Source organism: Zophobas morio, unplaced genomic scaffold, assembly GCF_036711695.1.
Source record: "Zophobas morio isolate AGI-343-1 ecotype UQ-CSIRO unplaced genomic scaffold, CSIRO_AGI_Zmor_V1 ptg000057l, whole genome shotgun sequence".
Classification (NCBI taxonomy): Eukaryota; Metazoa; Arthropoda; class Insecta; order Coleoptera; family Tenebrionidae; genus Zophobas; species Zophobas morio.
In genome coordinates this window covers 279519-300487 of record NW_026972162.1, presented here as the reverse complement: position 1 = coordinate 300487, position 20969 = coordinate 279519, and the positions used below count along the sequence as shown (strand labels likewise).

Sequence of the window (20969 nt, the reverse complement as noted above, 5' to 3'; positions counted from 1 at the left end):
ACCTTCACACTACACAAAACACACACGGAGGACCAGAAGGACGATCAAAAATTTTTTTGAATAATGATATTCGTTTTACGACAGCCAGTATGTTAGACACCTTCACTAGTGCTTGGTAGTGCTGCTTCTTCTAGCTAGAGTAACTACTCTTCTTCTATTTGAACAGAAGGCTACGGTTATAGGCTTCTGTTCGGGTTGTGATTTCGACTTGCAAAAATTTTGGCAAAGACTCACAGATTGTAGATGGTTCAAGTCACAACTAAACTAGTTTTCTGTAATAATCGGTAGAATCGATGTGCGTCTTTAGGCTCCATTGGCAAACAGTCTACACGTTGCAAGGGGAAAGTTTTCTAGGAAATAACTTGGTGGTGTTTTTAGGTGACGGGGGAAATCCTTGTAGCTTGGCAGAAGTACATAGCTCGCAGTTCCGACGAGATTACTCTGAAAGAAGGAGATGTGGTAGAGCTGCTGGATGCTGAAGATCCAGTTTCGGCAAAGTAATTCTAGAGTTTCTATGAAGGCTTTTTCTAACACCAAAATGTTTTGCAGGAAGCCAAAACTGGATCCCGAACTCGACACAGTATCTGGTGAGCTTCTCGACAGTTCAGCGGCTCGCCACAAGCTTTCGGTCAAACCCAGAAGGACCCATACAAGTTCTAGACATTCCCCTACTAGACTGAACTTAGAAGCAAGGTACGGTAATTCACTTTCAAAGTTGATGGTACTAATCGCTACTAAAACTATTTTCCAGATGGTTGGTACGTGAAGTAAGTGGCGGCAAGAAGCAAGGATGGGTTCCTTGCAAGATCCTCCAAACCATAGATGACCCAACTCCTGGAGGAGCAGGACTTCCAGGAGACGCACTCTACAGAAGACAGTACGTGAAGTCCGATCCACAACCCAAATAAACATTTTTTTCCAGAGCTGTGGTCAAAGAACTCGTGGAAACCGAGCACGAGTTCGTCAAAGACTTGGACCACGTAGTCCAAAAGTACCTCCTCCTTTCAGAAACCAAGAAAGTCCCGAAAGTCATCAGAGACAACTTTGAGGTGATTTTTGGGAACTTGAAAGAAATAGCAGAGTTTCATCGGACGTAAGCTACAGATAATTTTTTTACTACGATGGTGACCGTTTCTTTTGTAGGGTGTTGATGGAAGGTGTGAAGTACTACGCGACCGAGCCTCATTTGCTGGGAAAGTTCTTTCTGCGTTTGGAACGAGACTTCGATAGGCATGTTGATTATTACATGTACGAACCACAGGCTCAAGCATTTTTGGAAAATTGCGATGAAGCGCACGACTATTTTGACGTAAGTGGTGTTTGTGGCGTGTTAAAAATGGATAATGGAACGTTTAGTTTGTGTAATTGTGTTTATTCAGCTGGGATAAGCTTGTTGAGTTGGATGGATTAGTGGTAGGTAATGAAAACAGGACGAGTTGGTTGAAATTACGTGAAATGAGGAATTTGGCGGTTTGTCTTTCATCACGGACAAGTTTTATTCGACGAGGCAAAAGCTATAAACACCGATGATTAAAGTTATTGAGATTTATCAGGTTTTACCTTTTTGTGAGTTTCTGTTTGTTGTGTCAACTTCGACGATACTATAAAAAAATGTGATTATTATTAATTTAGAGCTTTTAAAATTAAAATTGAAAAAAAAATTTGAATGTCGATTTAGATGAGATTTAAAAATTAAAATACGAAAAATTCTGACACTCGAAAACTGTGTTAAAAAGACCACCAGCTGTTCAACGGTTTTGGTAACTTATTAGCAATATTTAAAATTCCTTACAAATGACATTTTAATCACTTGTGATTCTAAATTGACACAAGTCCGTCAGATTTAGAATTTACCTAATAATATTTTTTGCAACGAGTTCATCAATTTTTTGACTGAAATAAATACAGCAATTTTAATTAGACTTTACTGTCCATAGTAGAACGGGCGAACGGATTTAAAATTACCTACAATTACCCATTCGAAAAATTTCCAACAAGCCAAGTGAGATGCTGATTAAAATAAGAAACCTAGATTCTTGAACTGCGAAATATCAAGCGAATATTAAACAGCATTATTTTCATAGTTCGCTGACGAAGTAAAAAATAGATTTCTAAAATATTGTAGATGTAAGTTTTTACATTTAATGTCCTTCGAAATGTTGAAATCTGTGTATTTTGAAAATTTGAAAACTTAGGGAGTCCTGTTTTATTAATTTTTAAGTTAGAAATTAATTTATAGCTTTACGAATCATTTCAAAACCCTTAAATTAAAAAATCCAAAAGTTAGAACCGTTCAAAAGCTCTAAGTAAACAATAAAAGTGAGATCAAGCAATTTTAGAAATTAAAAAAAAAACTAATATAACATTAAAAAAAGCCACGTACTAATTACTGATCCTAACAATTTCAAAATTGGAGGTATATAGTCAGTTAAGAAAATTATTTAAATCAGACCTCACGCATTCATTAATTAAAAAAAAAGAAATTTCTAAAATAATAACGAATGAAATTGAGACAACGTATAGAATATATCTTTAACAAAAACTGTTTCATGGAGTATCCAATTAACTAAACTTTGAAGTCACATTTAAAAAATCTCCGAAAGCTGCCTTTAAACTTATTAAACTTTTAGATTTCAAAGTTCGCATTTCTTTTTTCCAAAACAATATTGTAATGAAACTAATCGCAAATGTAAAATGCTTTGAAAATTTTGATAAATTTTTAATGAAAATTTTAATATAGCAAATCGTAATATAAAAAGTAGGTATATAATATTCCACTAATAAGCAAATAGCAAATGAATTTACTAGTGACAAAGATCATTGCTTGCTTGTTACCGTCTATGCCTATTTTTGTTTAATTTCTGGTTTGAAGTTTTTATTATAAATTTTAACATGTAACATGAAAAATTTACCAATTCACTACTGTCATGAATCAACAAAATTCAGTAAAACAATACAATTTTTGTTTTTTAAAAAAAATCTTATTTATTGATTAAGACATAAAAAATGTAATCAGTTTTATAGATAAGTTCTAATCAGTTATTTACATATAACGAAATTTATATTTTTTGAGAAGGAAATCGTCTAATATTGATGTTATTAATTTTAAACAAAAATCATCAGTCTCGTGAGCTAATAAAATCAAAAATTGTTACCAAAAAATGCTAAATAATATGTTATCTACACAAAACTGGATGATTTCTGTTCTGTTCTTGGCGTTTCAACGAAAACACAACTTGAGTTAAAATAAGGAAAAGAAGGAAATAAAATCGATTTCTGAATTTATTAAATTTTGGTCTAATTATGAAGAAACCCATAGTCATGTTCATGGTTATACAATTTACACAGATGGTGTATTTGGTGATGCACCACCCTGTATATATTTTGATAACTGCAACTAGGTTCGTGGGTAGCACTTTATGTAAGCAAACTGTACGACGCGCACAATAAAGAATAATTAAAAATAGAATTTACTGAAAATTCAGCCACAAAAAACAACGAATGTAAATTTTTTGGCTTTTGACTTGGAGTCAACATGTAGTGGATGATATGAAATATGGTGCTTATAATATGTAGTCGAAAAATTTCCACTGTCTGTTGATGAATGTTTTTTGATGAAACCCAAATTATCTATTTTAAGGAAATTAATAGTTCGACAACATTGTACGGCTGATTATATTAAAAAATAAATTATAAACTAGTAGAAAGTGAATAAATAACTTGTAACTCGGTTCTAAAATAAAGATATTTTAATGTCCAGGATGATTCAAATAGATGTTGCAAAATTTAGTATGGGATATTTCGAGAAATTTAATTTAGGAAATGCGCGTAAAGATTTATCCTGTTTTTCAATTCAACAACTTTATTGCAAATGCACATCGCAACCAATTTTATTTATTACAATAACGATTTAGCAACGTAGAAAATTGTCCGAAAAAACGACCATTAACATATTTTCCATTATCTTGTTTTTCTATTTTTAACGAACACATTCAGAACGGATACACACGAACATTTTCTGCATTAATCACTGCATGGTCTTGTCTTAAAATAGTTGGGTATTTTTCGGTCCTGCCAACAATGAAACACCCACAATTTTCACAAAACAAAACGAAAACATGTTTCCACTGCAATAAAATGATACATATAACGAACGACCTCTTTTTATCTAATAATAAAAAAGGATATTGAGGGACGAACGTCAGAAGACGCGCAAAAATAAAGTATAAACACATCGTATCATCGCTTTTTAGAACTGCAGTATTATTAAATTTTTGTTTACGTAGCCAGTGCTTCATTCTTCATTACTGCGTGTGCACTATCTCACTTCACTTTCTTCTCAGTTTATACACAAGGTAAGCACAAAAGTTAAAATTTGCCGATTTTAGGAAAAAATTGCGAACAAAAATCAGAAAATACAAACTGTGTCTGCTGCAAGAATTTGGAAAGCACAAGAGGCAAAATTTAACTTGGCACTGGTCGATCTGGGTTTCGACCCCATTTCCGCAAAGCAGTGTTAAGTGCACGTAACTAACAACAATTATTACGCCTATAATTTTGAATGCACTTTAAATTTTGTTTGTGAATGTGATCGATTGAGAAACCGGAGATAATGTAACAGTGGGCTCAAAGCCAACATTTTTTTCTTTCGCTAATACCAGCAGGTATTTCAGGAGGGCCTTGAAGTTTCTGTCAGATTTTATCACTTTCGGAGGAGTTTTTCTAGAATTTGAAAAATAGATGAGTTATTCTGAAATAAAAAATAGCTTTTGATTGTTGTTCTTTGGAAGCAGATGAGCGTACTGAAAGTTGTGTTTTTCTCTACCAAGGACGGGTATAAAACAAATTTTGTTACAAAGGTGATTAATCAAAATTAGTGACCTACGTTTATGTCTGAAACGTAGAACGTAAATCATAAACAGCAACGACTATTAATAAAATATTTATTTATCACATCTAGGAGTTCGTTCATTATAAATATTTGAATAGCGTCTCATAAATTATTAGTAGCTGTCAGTTACACTTGTCACTGACATCTTCTCCAACAATTTTTTTTTTATGTTGTCTATGCGGATCACTTTCGTTCATCATACAAAATAATTCCACACCCAAGCAACTATGCCTTGTGGGCGGTAAGTTTTTATGCAGTTTACGTTTTCTTACCGTCAACACAACTCCCGAAATATCTGGCTATTTTTAGGATCGCAAAATTTCAAGATAACCGTTCCACCAGGTACGCACCTTCGTGATGAATTTAATCCAAGCTCTTACGACGTCATTCTTTGTTAAAGTCGTCTTTAAACAGCTCCAGACAGATCAGGGGGATTGCCGGGAAATTCCTGGGCGATGATGGTCACTGCATGAGTTCAGAAAATATTTAATACAAAACAGATATAAATAGGAGCGAACTCTTAATAATAAGTGTAGTAAACAGCTTCGTCTAAAATTTTGATTTTTATTTCGTGTCTGTTCCTGCGCTGTAAACACCTAGATTTTTAAAATACTTCTCGCTGAGGAAACCAGAAAGACAGTGAAAAAAAGTCAAAAAACTGTAGTGGGAGGTATGTAGCTTTTCATTTACAAAAAATAATTTTTTAATCGATATTTTAAATTACCCAGTTTGCAAAAAATTTTGCACTTCTTAGTTAGAATTTGTAAACATTTTTGGCTTTGCGAAAAGAAATTACTCGAAACTGTCCAATTTATAAGTGGTTCTAATGTGATAAACTTTTCAGTCTATACATGGTTAGTCGAAGAATTTTTTAATCATGTTTTTGCTTTGTACTGTACAACGAGCATAGCATTCCAGAACAATATTCTGGATTAAAATTAAAGCCGATAATATCAGTTACCATCGCAACTAACACTAGAACTGTCAAAATTTTCTAACCTGTGTTGCAAACATCGTAAACTTTCAATCGGAGTTTTAAAACTGAAGATCAAAATGTAGAAGATTAAATAATATTTTTGATGTTTCAGTCTAGATGAAACAACCTGTACAAAATTTACACACCTTGTTAACCGAAAAAATTAAGAGTGAGATTTATTTTTAATGAGCGTGAAAATCAAAATGTGCCAAGTTGGCACAAATTCTGATAGCGCTCTACGCCTCATTGAAGATATAATTTAAATTGGATTTACGCCGTTATTCCACTAAAAAAATTGTGATGACTTTCAACAAAATCCTGAATTTACCCGAGATTCTAAACTTAAAAAAATTGTGAAAAGTAAATATTTATATCCAGAACAGAAGAAACTCTTGCTTTAATGTATATTTTTTTATTTTACTAAAACAGTAAAATCAATTATTGTATTTGGTTAGTGCGACCGAAACCATTTTCAAAAAAAAAAATTTGTTTGAATTAAACTTTTGCTTCCAATTTTCACTAATGAAATAAAAAATCTAAAAAGTGTGTCCAGCGTGTCTTGTTTCCGTATTCTTATTTATTTTGTAACAAACTAGTCCTTAGCTTAATAGCCACATAATTTGAATTATTATTAAGGGACCACATCAAGACGTTACACATTACAACACATGTTTTTAGTCCAATTAATAAATTTTGGAGATGACGTCAACAAATTGTTCTATCTACACGATAGTCCTAATACATATACGCAACAACAACAACAAATTTCCCAATAATCGGTCCAGTAATTTCGAAATTTATCTGCCTAATAAAAATCCGGTTAGACGGCAGACAGACACAGAGACGGAAACGGGAGATCTATGTCTTCGTACTCTAGGGGTCATGAAAGGTCGTCGAAAACACGTTAAGATCCGGCTCGCAGGACCATTTTTGGTCTACGTGTCCTGAATTAATGACTTGAAAAAGATGAAACTTTCCAAAGAAATGCATTTTCTTTTTTAACGCGTGTTGTTCACATTTCTCCTTTACGACTCGAAAAATTTTGCTTGGTCGGTTCTTGACCATGACGTCACGAACCTATTTTGAACCCGAAGCCTTGGCCTAACCCCGTTTCGCCCACTCCTGTGCACAGCACTCGTCCTCGTCATCGCCATCATCATCCTCATCATCGCTCCTTCCCACGTCCTTCCAAAACTCTCTACCCTCCGCACACTCATCCCATCGAAAATTTGCGCCGATCTCGAGCAGCAAAACCGAAAATCGTCCGTGCAAACTGTTACGTGTGATATCCGAGCACGCGTCTATGTATAGCCACAGGGAATGAGTCGATTTGCTCCTAGTCAGTCGATTCGTGTCCGCGAAGTGTGTGCGTCTGCTTCAGCCCCCCTGCACGTGGACTTACCCCCGATCCACAGGTAGGACCTCCACGTCAGCAGTCCTACTCGGCCTGTTATTGGGTCGCTGCCTCCGTCTAATTAACCACCGGCAGGTGGCTATTTTTAGTGATTGATTAGCGCGAATTTAATTGCCAATTTGTCGCTCCTACGGGCGGACGCGGGATTCCCCAGGCGGCGGCGTTTGCGCAAGGGGTGGACGAGGGTGCGTTGCGCGACGCCGATTGGGCGCCGGAGAGGTTGCGTCAAATTGCAACATGATAAGCGAAGGCCGGTTCTGATTGGTGGCCAACGGATCAAAGCAAAATGTCGGCCAATTTTTTTAATGGCTCTTATTATGCCGTTTCAATTAATAGTTTGAAGGGAATTTGTGCCAAATTTCTGGGACAAGTGAGGAGGTAAACATTGACGAAAACACGGGCGGTGGTCTCATAAATCAGTTGTGAATAAGGGACGTTTAGTGAGTGGATTTAGTGCGGACTGGGTATGTTTGTGAAAATTTGTATTATTGACGAAAACAGTATTTACTGGGATGGGTAATTAAGCGCGATGGGTATATTTCGCCTTCTAATTTTTCTCTCGAGTTTAAATCAGAGTAGTTTGCGTTGCTTTTACAAGGCGAAAATTTGTGCGCACTGAATTTTTTTTTTTTGTTACATATATTAGGTAGCTTTCTCCTTTGTTCATTACTCTTAGAATAAAAACATGCCCGAGATTTGGATGTAGAAGAAAGATCGTTAAAAACCTACAAAAAACGTGAACATCCTCACGTACCTGGGTACTGATTATCGATACTCCAAACGAATTTTTCTAACAGAAATGAGTGCCCAAGTGATTCTGTTTACAAAAAATGTCTTTCATAAATTAAAATTTGCTCAGTATGAAGTGAAACAAATAATCATACAACTTTCATTATTTACAATATGAATATATTCTTAAATCGAATTTTAAATGTTATCCACTTAAAGTTCATTCCGCCAATACAGAAAAGTTTAAAATTTTAGGTATTTTTAAACAAGAATAACATTTTTTCTATCTAAATTCTAAACTGAAGTGATAATAATTTGTAATTTTTCTCTCGGGGCTCAGATATAACTTTTTTACAGACACCATGAATAAAAAAAATCAGAAATACCTAATTGTAATCTATATTTTTATCTTTTATAATAATAAACCATATCAAAAATAAACGAAAAAACGTGACGCTTTCAGGAAAAACCTTCAGAAAACCGTTCATTCTTTTGTTTCTTGGAATTTGATCTTTAATCATAAGCAGATCTTCTTCAGTAATGTTATAGAATTTACTGAACCAGCTTCGATTGTCCACATGGTATTATAAAAAAATTGTACAACGAAAAGTTACCTAAAATATTACAGTAAAAATAACTTTCTACAAAAAAAAAAATATGTAGAAGGATAAACATTCTAGTAATTTATTAATATTTTTACTAATATTTACACTTATCCAAGGACTATCGAACGATGTTTATGCCGTCATTTTTTAAATATTACATAAATTATACTAAATAAATATGGAGATGCAACCAATTTATACTTTCCATTGCATGAAGTGAAAATAATCTCTGAACGTTTGATTTAATGAAGCGTGTACTTGTTGGAACTCCATCACGAATTTATAAATAATACGCATTCGGTTCCAAAATAATTTATTTGTAGCCACTGTTACACGTGTTTCGGTACACAGTTCCTACCTTCATCATAATTACATTTTCCTGATGAAGATCTTGTGTGCCGAAAAACGTGTAGCAGTAGAACAAATTTTCTACAATTTTGGTCCTCCAGCATATTGTTTTCTGATTATTTTAGTCTCTGATCAAGTTATTTTCTGAAAAATTTCGTTCCAACATTGAAATTTTGTTGTTTTTATTTTAAACGTATACATCCCTATCAAATGAATTACACATGTTTTTTTCCAATCAGAAATTTAAACTAAACTGAAATTATTGTAGTTTATTATTAAGAAGACAGTTAATTTATGTATAAGCCACCGTAAAACTTCGCAACAAACATCAACTTGAACATTTAGATTAGGAAATGTAGATTTTTTACTAGATTTCAGTGTATTCGGGTGACAGTAACAAATATACATATGCCTAAGTGACACCAGGGACCCTCAAGAATTTGTTAGATTATTCCAAATTATGCCAACATTGCATTTTTCTTGTATACGTATAAATATGTATATGTACCCAAATAAGTTTGAAGATAGCAAAATATATTAATCTAATGAAGTGTTTACTCAATATAAATTTCTTACTGTAAATGCTGGTTCCATAGAGTGTAAATCACCAGGAAAAGTATATATGTTAAATTGAAATTATTTGGAGCGATTCTGTGACTCACTTTCCTGAACTTGTCGCTCTGTATAATTCAAAAACATGGTCCATTTCGTGTACAGAATTAAATGCATTTGTTTGTAACAAGTGAAAAATCGACACAAATTTCTTACAAAACAGAAATATGCAACAAACCAGATACTCTGCCAAGTTCTACAAAATAAATCGAGTAAGGTTTTTGAACCATTTCGGAGACTTTGAATTGCCAGGCAGTTTTTTAATTGTATAGTGATTTTGTTGCCGACACATGAACATGTTTCTTTTTCATGTTGTTTCCATTTTCAAAAACCGCGACACCTAAACAATGTCCCTTTTAAAAATGTGAAGATGAAAATCTAAGATAATTTTTTATAGAATCTTCATTTAGCTTCCGCTTGCTGAGACAGCTACGAACGTATCTCGAAATAAAAATTGCGTATGGTAAAATAAACCTACTGTTGGCTACACTTAGGTTGGTACTACTACAAAAGAAACTATAGCCTGAAGCGCACTTTGAAACTTTTTTTTTTCGCCCAAGGCCAACCCAAGGTTACTTAATAGTGACTATAAAGGGACCTTGAGGCCAACCCAATATCAGTGGATGATTTCCGGAGGAGCTAACGTATAAGTATGGTTTACTTGCGTGTATAATTGGTTGCATATACGTATTTAATGTATGTACAGTAGCGGTCATTTCTACGGAACCACTCGATAAAAAGTCAAGTTGGTAGCCCTGTCATCTAGTACTTTACGCCGAACGCGGTTGGTAGCGGTAGTTGATACGGCAATCGAAACTACTACAACACGAATGTTTCGGTTGCCCTCCGCTATGCCGCACTGTATCCCGTGCAGACTGTATGTTCTGTTCATCTATTTATTAAAATAAAATATCTACATTGACAATGGGGCCATCTAACCTGTCAAATTTTTGACACATATGTTATCCCCCAGAAACCCGTCAAGGTCACTTACACCAAACAAATTTTGAAAATTTACACTAGGGAGTGGTTCTATAGAAAAGATCGCGACTTTATACATATTTATCAATTTTTACGTACTAAAAGTTTTTTTTGTTCTTGACAATGTGATGCACATTTTCTGTGTTTGATTCTGTATTTTCACAAAGGTGATCTAATCCAGAAAAAATATTTCGTTAATGAGAATTATTAAAAACTGATAATATGTACCTATGAATTACTTATTTGACATCAATACCAAAATAATTATTAATAATTAAACACCAACATTTGGTAAAAATTGTTAATTAAAATTAACAAATATAGTAACTAAAGAAATTTACTTCCTTCCAACTCTAAAAATTCCCCACACCACATCATGTCATAACACACACTTGTTGGCAGGCAAATTAAATTCCACGCTTCTATCGACCAACCCAATATATGTTTAGCAGCCCTACCATCAAATCAATTTGGCAAGCCCACTTTCCTAATCTTCTTCGTCCTAATTATATTTCCACATAATTTAGCATTTCCACTTTTAGACTAGAGCGTTTTTTTATCCGCAGGAGTTGTCACAACGCCTGGGTGACGACAAAACCATATCCGAGCATTTGAAACTTCCGATCCAACGTATCAACGACTACCAACTTCTCTTGAAGGTGAGCAGTTGAAAGAAAATCGTTTGTTTGTGCCAATAGAAATTTAAATAAATAGAGTTGTTTTTGTACAGAAATGTGATGGTAGACTGTGCATGCAGAATGGGCGCCGATCCCGAAACTTTATAATATATTTAGAGCGACAGAAATAGCTAGTGTTGACCCATTTCATTAAACGCCCACGATCAATGTCACGTAAACTTCACGAATCGGTGGTTTTAGAAAATTTTTAGCGTGTATGCATACGACAATAGAGGCCGCTAAACAACTCTTACTTTCGCGTGAATTAAATATACATGCCTTTTGTAACTAGGTATATACCTCTACCTGTTTTAAAATTTAACCTTGACATCTCATTTTCGGAATTCCAAATGGCCATCTCAAATTTCATCACACCAAGCTTATGATCTTTGTAACCTGTGTAATCTAATCTCACAACTATGTGAGCTTAGATTTTTATGCCACACCTTACGCAACACCAAAGCCTGACAATTCAAATTTTAAAGTCTACTTCTCGACAATAGAGTTATCTTCTACATTGTACATAGTAGTATCTCAAATTCTTGTGATCTCAAACTTTGGATCTTAGGCACCAGTATCCTGTCTTCTGAGATATATTCTCCAGAATCTAAAGTCATTTTATCCAAGATTGTGATTTTTGAAATTTAAGATCTTGGACACGCCTGAGATATTGAACTAGGCCATGAAGTAATTTCTTGGCATTCTTCTCACAACGCTCTTATAAATCTGCTGCATTTGTGTCAATCCCTCAGTTGTCAGCAACTTTTTGACATCGTTGACACTTATGTGTCCATTCTACATTGTCTAAATTTCCCGTGTTATGGCAGAAGAGGTTCCCGTTCCCAGTTTTTCCTTTAAAGAACCTATAAGTTGGGTCGGAGTCATCGGCATCATTCTCGTCTTTCTCCTTATAATCTACAAAATGTTTATTCAAAACTGCTAGTTCCTGGTAAGTTTTTTAACTTTCCACCCATCGTTGGCGTTGACAAAAACAATAGAAATCTAGAAAGTTTAGAAAATCCCACTAAATTATTCGTGCACCATGCTCGGCGATAATTTGTTGTATTTGGTGGGTATTGCCGTCATCATAGTCATCGCCGTCGTTGTGTACTACTCGATGATCCAGGGCTCTGCCTCCATGGCGGAGTAATTTTCGGTAATATTTGACACTTCCTCCAGCAAACTGTCAAAATTTTCGTGCGCGAAGAATGACCGGCGATCTTTGCATTTACTACATCGGGCTTATCACGGTTATCATCCTTCTCTACTACATCATCATCAACGTCATCCTCAAAAGAAATTAAGTAGCACTGTCGGTTTCCAGGAGTTGGTAAGATATAGCGCTTGTCTTGGCGAAGACAATAGCGACCTCCAAAAGGCTTTGGAGTTGATGCTAAGTGTCCCTCACCGAGCGCAAGACGAAAAGTTCACCTCTAACATCGAAGGCTACCGTGGAAGCATCCACAAACTCGGCCGTCTACTAGCTCACGACTGGTTTTCAGTGGCGCTTGCTGACGTCTCAAAGGAACGCTACCTCTTCTTGTTCAAGGGCAAAATCCTCATCTGTAAAGTCAGACGCATCTCCGAGGACAGGTCCGTCTTCCAACTCAAGGACATCATCCAGGTGAGCGCCACAAAACTTTTTTTGGCTTTAAACTCTGTTTAGCTGAATCGAGTCGCTGTTAAAGACCATCCAGACGAAGAGAGGGTTTTTGAGCTGATCGAAACCGTCAACGGGAAACCGTTGATCCTCACCGCCCACAGGGACCACATCACCGAGTATTGGATCAAAGAAATCAAAGAGTTCGCGCAGGAATACGGTAAGTCGTGCGTTTGGTGGACATTTTTGTTAACGAAGATTTACAGAAGAGGGCGAAGATACCGAAGACGATTTCCAGTTAGCGTCATCGTCACCACCCACAGAAACAACTCAAACCAAGTTAGAAGAGAACATCACACTCCAGGAAGTCAAAGTTCGAATTGCCGAGAAGACTGTTACTGAGGAATCTCAAGCGGTTAAGACCGAAGAGGAAGAGGTCATTCAAAAGACTGAAGCAAAGGAAGTCAGAGTTGAAGAGATAAAAGTTGAAAGCAGAGAGGAAGAAAAACGTGTGGGACCACCCGAAATAGAATCAACTCCTTTACACATAAAGGGCAAAGACCGATTGGAAGAGCATCAGGCAACAGAAATCCGAAAAGACGAAGTAAACGTTGACCGGCAAGAATTAAAACCAGAAGAGCCACCACAGAAATTAGAACAACCTCCACCGGTAAAAGTCAAAGAATCTCCAGAGACACCCGCAGAGGAAACACCTAATCATCAAGAATCCATAAAATCAAAAGAGACAACAACAGTTAAAGAAGATCTGCAAGTATCTTTGAAAGAAACCAAGAAAGACGATCAGCCACCACCATTAGTAGTAGAAACTCCGCCCGAAGAACCGCCGTCCGTGGTTACTAACCACCGCGAGCCCGAAGATCTTCATGTTTCCAAAGCTTCAAAAGAAGTTTCTAGTGCTTTAGACAAATCTAGTGTTGATTCATCTGTTCACAGTGCACATTTAGCAGATTCAAGTGTAGGTTTAGAGGTTAATGTCGAAACTGCCGACGACATGAGTAGGAGATACACATCGTCCTCTGCAAGAGCAGGTTAGTTCTAAAATATGTCTGCAACTTTTTTCAATAAACCATTTTGAATTGTTTCGTTTTTGTGTTTTGTCGTTTTAATTTGTTCATTTTTGCACAACATGAACAAATCACACATTTTGTGTAGTCGATAAAGTCACGCTTAGCTATGAAATGCACAAATCTATTGGAAATCTTCCTTCACAGAAGGCTATTCGGATTCCTATAGTAGAAGATCCCAGTCTTCTTTCTCCAATGATGGAGTTTCGTCGAGATACGGTAGCGAATCGATCGCCAGCAGATACAGCAGCGCCGAATCCTCCTTAGGAGGATCAAAGTATGAGTCTTTAAGTTCCAAGTATGACACTGGCGACTCTCTCAGTTACTCGAAGAGGGGAGATAGCCATAGTTATTCCAGACACCTCGATCTGGGAGATGATGACGACGACTATAATTTCTCTAGGCGATCTATTAAAACCGTCACAACTGAGTATGGCGACGGTGATAAGTATTCAAGACGATCAATCAGAGCCTCCGCGGAGGCTATCGGCGACTTAGACTCCTACTCCGTGCGAAAATCCGTCCGTAGTTCGATAGAGGGAGTAGGAGGTTACGGCGACAGCGAACTCGATTCTTACAGCTTGTCCCGACGATCTATCAAAGAAAGCAAGGATTCCAGAACCTACGGTAAAAGATCTACTTCAATTGAAGAAGTAGGCGATACAAGCAAGTACGGGCGAAAGGCTCTAACGCTCCGAGACGACATCGAAGAAGACTTAATGTCCAAATACTCACCCTCTAGGTACTTAGGCGAAGATCGCGAAGCAGAAGACATATACGCAAAATACGAACGCAAATACTCTAGAACAGACTCGAGCGAAAGCAAATCGAAATACGCTCGAACAAGTTCAATCGAACAAAAGGCAGGTGAAGAAGACGTTTACGCCAAATATACCAGAAAGTACTCCCGGACCGATTCTTCAAAATCGAATCGCGACGAGGAAGAGGACAAGTATCGAAAGTACGCAAGAACCGACTCGAACGAGAAAAAGTCCTACAAAAGAACAGATTCCGTGAAGAGCGATCGTGGTGAGTTCGATGGAATTGAGCTTCCGCTTAATAACTCACCGCTAAGGGTCAACTCTCACTTAAACACTCTTCATACTATCTGTGTCTACTAGTTGCCAAAGCACGAACGCATTCGGTAATACTCCGATATGTTTCAGAATCATCCTCCATTCACAGCGTGAGTGAAACAACCATCGCCAATGGAAAAGAAATCAAGAAGGAAGCTGTCGAGAGCAGCGAATCTGTATCATCATCAACCACTTTCGTCAAGGAAACGACAAAGTCGGGAACGAAACACAGAGAAGAGATCCGAACGAGCGGCGATGAGGAGAGGAACAGATTCATTAAGACGATCAGAGGCGCGGATATTGAACGTAAGTTGGTAGATAGAAGAGTGTGGCTTCAGCTCATGCTTTTGTTGTGGCAGCTGGCGAAAACATCTCGTTTGAGGTTGCTTTAAAAACGAAACCAGACAACTTCGTCTGGTTAAAAGACGATAAACCTCTAGATCAGGACGCTGTCATGACAGGGCGCATCCAGATCAGTCACTGCGACGAAACAAACCATTATAAAATCGATATTAACAAAGCTCACGTAGAAGACAGCGGCTACTATACTGCTTTAGCTACCGGTACTCACGGTACTGCTTCCTGCTCCGCATTGCTTATAGTCCACGAAAGTACTAATCTTCGAATCCGCCGAACCCTCTTCTAACTTTCTGTTTCCAGTGACCGCTGATGAAAAGCTAGCAAGAGCCGAAACAGACAAACCCGAGTTCCTTGTCAAACTCAAAGACACAGAATTAGCCGAAAACACGTATCTGAGATTCATGGTCAAAGTCCGTGGTGAACCCATGCCCGACGTTATTTTGTGAGTATCACGTTACTGCGAAAATTTTCTCTAAAAATTCGTTTAGCTTCAAAGATGGTGCCATCATTGAAAAAAGCGACCGCTACGAGGTCATCCGTGAACACTCAGATCGTGGATTCTACGAACTGCTCATCCCCGAAGTGAAAATGTCAGACGCTGGTTACTACAAATGCGTCGCCTCCAACAAGTGGGGTGAAGAATCCTCCGACGCGGTACTCAAAGTAACAAGTACGTGTAAACCCCACCCTGTTCTTTCTCTACACGTCCATTTCTAGCCGAAGACCTCCACAAGGACATGCCCGAAGGCGAAATCCTCGCTCCTGGCGAAGCTTCAGAATTCCAGTGGAAGAAAGACGGAGAAGCCTTCACTCCCGACGAACGCTTCAAGGTCCTAATGGGAGACGACGAGGATTCCCTCGCTTTGGTGTTTCAGCACGTACGTGCCGAAGATGTCGGGTTATACACATGCGTCGCGCAGACCTCCAGGGGTCACATTAGCTGCAGCGCGGAACTGACAGTTCACGGTACCGTCAACCAACTAGTCCGAGAACCAGAAAAGCCGCAGCTCATTATTGAAAAGCGAGAACCCGTCGTGACGGCGGGAGGATCCGCGATGCTCGAGCTTCAGGTTAAAGGATACCCTAAACCACAAGTCAAGTGGACGCACGAAGGCAAACCTATAGAGGCCGGTGGCAAGTATAAATTCTTGTATGAAGATGAAGAAAGCATGTCTTTGGTTATCAAAGACGTGCAGAAGGAAGACGCTGGGAAGTACGAGTGTACAGCCGAAAATGAGATCGGAAGCGACACTGCCGAGATGACTCTCACGGTGAAGCTGCCACCGAAGCTCAAGAGCAAAATCGAAGACGTGGATGCTCACGCCGACCTCACTCTGAGGGTACCGGTGGAAATTGAAGGTACCCCAAAACCTACCGTCATTTTCTACAAGGACGGCAAAGAGATTAAGAAAGATGAGCGCGTTAAGGTGGTCGAAGAAGGCGATAAAATTATCTTGGTCATTGAGAAGACGACCCTGAAAGATACAGGGTCGTACTCCGTAGTGGCCACCAACGAACTCGCCCAGATATCGCAATTCTTCAACGTGAATATTCACACTAAACCGAAAATCCTTGAGAAACTTGGTAAAGATAAGATCGTATCTCAAGGAGAAACGGTCGAACTGAAAGTGAAGCTGGAGTCGGAACCTGAAGCCGAAGTGAAGTGGTTCAAAGACGATAGTCAAATTTCCTCCAGCGACCACTACGTTATTAAAAAAGACGGCGATACCTACATCCTCAAGATTACAGGAGCGGTGACGACCGATGCGGCCAAGTACAAATTCAAGGCCGTCAATATTCACGGTTCCGTGGATGACGATTTAACAATTTTCGTGAAGAAAGCACCCAAAATCACCAAAGGTCTTCAGGACATGACGGTAACAGAGCATGACACTAACGTCACGTTCGACGTGAAGCTTGAATCCTTCCCCAAACCGACAGTGAAGTGGTACCTCGACGAAATGGAAATCACAGAAACAAAAACAGAATTCACCCGAACTGAGTCGGATGACGGTGTCAAGCTCGTAATTAAAGAAGTCAACAGTAAATTGTCTGGAAAATATACCTGCAAGCTGAGCAACGAGTGCGGAAACGCAGAAACCAGCGCTAAACTTACTGTCAACTGTAAGTCGTCCATTTGTATGAAGTCTTCACTGATTTTTGCAAATTCCAGGTGCTCCTCGCATTATCAAGCAACTTAAAGACACCACAGTTGAAGAAGGCGCCACTCTACATTTAGAGGTAGAAGTAGAAGGGTGTCCAGAACCTACGGTCAAGTGGTTGCGTAATGGTCGCGAAGTCTCCGCGGACGCTCGCATCAAAATCAGCCGAGATACCCAACGTCAAGAAAACTACAACCTGGCTGTTAATCTCATCAAGTACGAAGAACAAGGAGAGTATGAGGTTGTGGTGACTAATTCCTTGGGTACCGTCTCCAGCAAGAGTTACGTGACAGTACACAGTAAGTATTCCCGCCGACCATTGGTCCTATCATTTTTTTTTGATGGGCCTCGATCAATTCAGATAAGTACCGTTTTGCCCCCAAAGAGATTTTGTGAAGTCTTTTTTCCCCCTGTGACGTCTATAGTGATAGTCGGCTTTGTTGCCCCACTCATTAAATGTTCTTACCCTATGACCCTTCACTAACCGAATTGCAGAGGTAACCCATACCGATGCTATTGAAGTAGAAGGAGAACCACCCGCTAAACTCAAAGTTGAAGTGGTGGAAGACGAAGAACCGCAAGCTGCGGAATTAGCGGAGCCTCAAGAAATAGAAGAAGTAGGTAGAGAAGAACAAAAACAACCTCAAATTGACGATTTTGATGAGAAACCGGCTAAAGGTAGAGTATATTGAGTCGTAAGTATGGTCAGTATCGCGTAACAAACTCTCAAGTGACAGAGATTTGCTTGCGATGCTTACATGTGCTTATGTCTCTCGGATCATCTAGGTGACACGTTTAGTAACAGTTCACACAAAATAGGTACTATAGCAGAAAAAGTACAGATCGAAGAGAAACAAGTTACTCGCGTAACTCCGGAACCTATAATCGAGGAACCTCTCTCGCCAAACCTGTTACAAAGGGTTCATTCCGACATTCTAGAAGAATCAGAAATAGTGGAAAACGAAGAAGCAACCAAACCTCAACGCTTCACCGAAGAAGAAGTACCCAAACCTAAATCGAAACGTGCCAAATCGATTCAGATCGAGGAAATCGAAGAGAACGACCAGTTCCCGGACGAACCCAAAACTCCCGTAGAAACGGAAATACCGAAACGGAAAGCCAGTAGGGCGATGTCTGCCACCCAGGAAGACATACAACTCGTAGAGAACAAACTTATCGATACCAGCCACGAAGTACGACCGACGGAAATCGAGAGACAACAAAGTCAAAAGGGTACGAAAGAAGACGACCAAGAAGACGACGAAGAATTGGAAGCTCTTCTCAAGAGAGCGCAAAAACAGAGGAGTTTGGTTGAGGAATTACCCAAAAAAAGTGATCTAGCTGAAGGTACTACGATTATCACACAGTAGCAACCACTAAACACACCAAATTCACCACATAAATGTAATTAATCTTTGTCGTGTGCATTACTAACGCAAGCTTTATAAAACTCACAACGCTGCACTTCTTCAGACAAGGTAAGAGCAAGGGTAGAGCTTACGCTCTGGATTTTCAGTTTCTGACTGATTCTAATTCACCCGTTTCGTTTAGCTAAACCCACGATCACCGACTCGAACATGAAGGACAGCTCTCGGCCCGAGTCCTTGGGGATCACTTACATCGTTAAGGGTACCTCAAATCCACCACCGAAGGCCACGTGGAGTTTGAACGGCAAAGAAGTCAAACCTGACGGTCGCCTCAAGATCACCGAAAGCGGAGAAGAGTTCAAACTCGAGGTCCTCAAACTAGAAATGTCGGACGCCGGAACCTGGCAATGCACCTTATCGAATCCTTTGGGAGATGTTAAACAACAAGCAGTCCTCGAAGTTACGCGTAAATTCTTCTTTCATAACATTAAGCCAAAACTCATTCGCAACTTTTAGCGGAAAAGGAACTGCGCCGCCCCAAACTAAAACAAGGCCTTGACGACCAAACCATCGTCAAGAAAAATTCGCTTACGTTCAAGGCCGTGGTCATCGGGGATCCCGTACCGGTCGCCACGTGGTCAGTCGATGGTAAAGAGATCACGAATGAAGAGTACGAGATATACAAGATCATCCTCGAGAGCGAAGACCACGAGATCCAAGATGGTTTGAAGGAGTGTTCGTATTCTCTGACAATTCCCAGATGTGAGTACTTGTAATTGTGCCAATTGGGCCAACTTCAAGGTTAATTCATAGGTGAGAGATGCAACGGAGGAAAATACACGTTCTTTGCCAAAAATAAATGGGGAGAATGCAACAGCAGCGCTCAGCTCACCATCGTCCTGCGTCCGGAGATCGAAGGCCCTCAGAACGTTTCGGTAATTCCAGGAGAATTCGTCGAGTTTGTCTGCAAGATCCAGGCTAACCCAATTGCGGAAGTCAGCTGGACCAAAGACGATCAAGTGATCAAGGCGACCGAAGACAGGGAGATCGTTGCGGACGTGGCCAACGAAACCTACAGGCTAGTTTTCAAAAAGGCGCTCCTTTCTGATGACGGGTATTACAAGGTTATCGCCAAGAATAATCTTGGCGAGAGTTCATCAGAGGCGCGCCTCAAAGCAATCAGTAAGTACAAATCTTACGTGTCCCTATCGAGGGGTATAATACTTACGACTCATCTGCGACTTTGTTTTTACAGAAGAAGCAGAACCCTCTAGTAAGTGTCCGTCTCTTGTTCGCTTATCTCTCTTTGTGCTTTACTTTAACCGCATTCTGCCTTAACCCCACTCTTTTACGCTATGCACGATCTCACATTTGCGATTATAGCTGAGAAACCAACCATCATCACCGGCTTGTCCGACGAACAAGTCGAACACACCAAAGAACTTTCGGTGATGGTGCGAGCCGATGGTTTGCCCAAACCGCAAATACGTTGGTTCCTCAACGATAATCCTCTCACGGAAGACGCGAACCACAAGATAGAAGGTCACACGGAAGCGCAAGTAACGAGTACCTTGACCGTCACGAACTTCAACGAAGCCGACTCTGGAATGGTAAGGACACCTCTAGGAGGTGGTAAAATCTGAAAACGTTCTTGTAGTACAAAGCGGTGGCCGCTAACGTCGCCGGAGCCGCCGAAACCGTGGCACGCATCGTCATGCTTCAGACACCTCCTGGGTTCGGGAAGAAATTGGAACGCTCGGAGGAATTCAACGAAGGAGAACCAATCGAGCTCAAAGCAAAGATTAACGGAAGCCCTAAACCTACCGTAAGTTTTGCGATCATCGTCGGTACCACACTGAAGATGTGTTTAGGTGGCTTGGTTCAAAAACGGGGAACCCATCGACGACGAACGCATCAAAACCACGGTGTTACCTGACGGTACCGTAAAGCTCAACATCGAAAAGGCCGAACCTGGCGACAGTGGCGCCTACAAGCTCGTCATCAAGAACCCCAATGGAGAATCAGCCTGTCTGTGTGCTGTAGCTGTTGCACGTACGTTTCGTGTCACTTTAACCACCTCGTACTT

At 39.2% G+C, this 20969-nt stretch overlaps 1 protein-coding gene across 11 annotated transcripts in view; it reads left to right on the top strand.

The window, feature by feature from the left end:
• LOC135143039 (obscurin) overlaps positions 1–20969 on the top strand; it is a 30366-nt gene that overhangs the window by 2438 nt on the left and 6959 nt on the right. Inside the window, exons 1-25 of one of the 11 annotated variants that reach the window (XM_064074865.1) lie at positions 2–87; positions 379–497; positions 550–693; positions 752–877; positions 923–1093; positions 1144–1309; positions 11123–11215; positions 12558–12857; positions 12900–13053; positions 13100–13882; positions 14066–14947; positions 15085–15300; positions 15655–15796; positions 15843–16024; positions 16072–17478; positions 17528–17815; positions 18012–18194; positions 18336–18863; positions 19068–19349; positions 19400–19645; positions 19697–20065; positions 20139–20156; positions 20267–20493; positions 20541–20708; positions 20755–20935. In XM_064074865.1, coding sequence (XP_063930935.1) covers positions 64–87; positions 379–497; positions 550–693; positions 752–877; positions 923–1093; positions 1144–1309; positions 11123–11215; positions 12558–12857; positions 12900–13053; positions 13100–13882; positions 14066–14947; positions 15085–15300; positions 15655–15796; positions 15843–16024; positions 16072–17478; positions 17528–17815; positions 18012–18194; positions 18336–18863; positions 19068–19349; positions 19400–19645; positions 19697–20065; positions 20139–20156; positions 20267–20493; positions 20541–20708; positions 20755–20935 — 7399 coding nt within the window. In that variant the 5' untranslated portion in view covers positions 2–63. Of the gene's footprint in view, position 1; positions 88–378; positions 498–549; positions 694–751; positions 878–922; positions 1094–1143; positions 1310–4298; positions 4356–5477; positions 5562–7008; positions 7283–11122; positions 11216–12008; positions 12183–12225; positions 12390–12557; positions 12858–12899; positions 13054–13099; positions 13883–14065; positions 14948–15084; positions 15301–15654; positions 15797–15842; positions 16025–16071; positions 17479–17527; positions 17816–18011; positions 18195–18335; positions 18864–19067; positions 19350–19399; positions 19646–19696; positions 20066–20138; positions 20157–20266; positions 20494–20540; positions 20709–20754; positions 20936–20969 lie in introns of those variants that run through there. The other 10 variants (XM_064074864.1, XM_064074866.1, XM_064074869.1 and 7 more) reach the window with 10 other exon arrangements.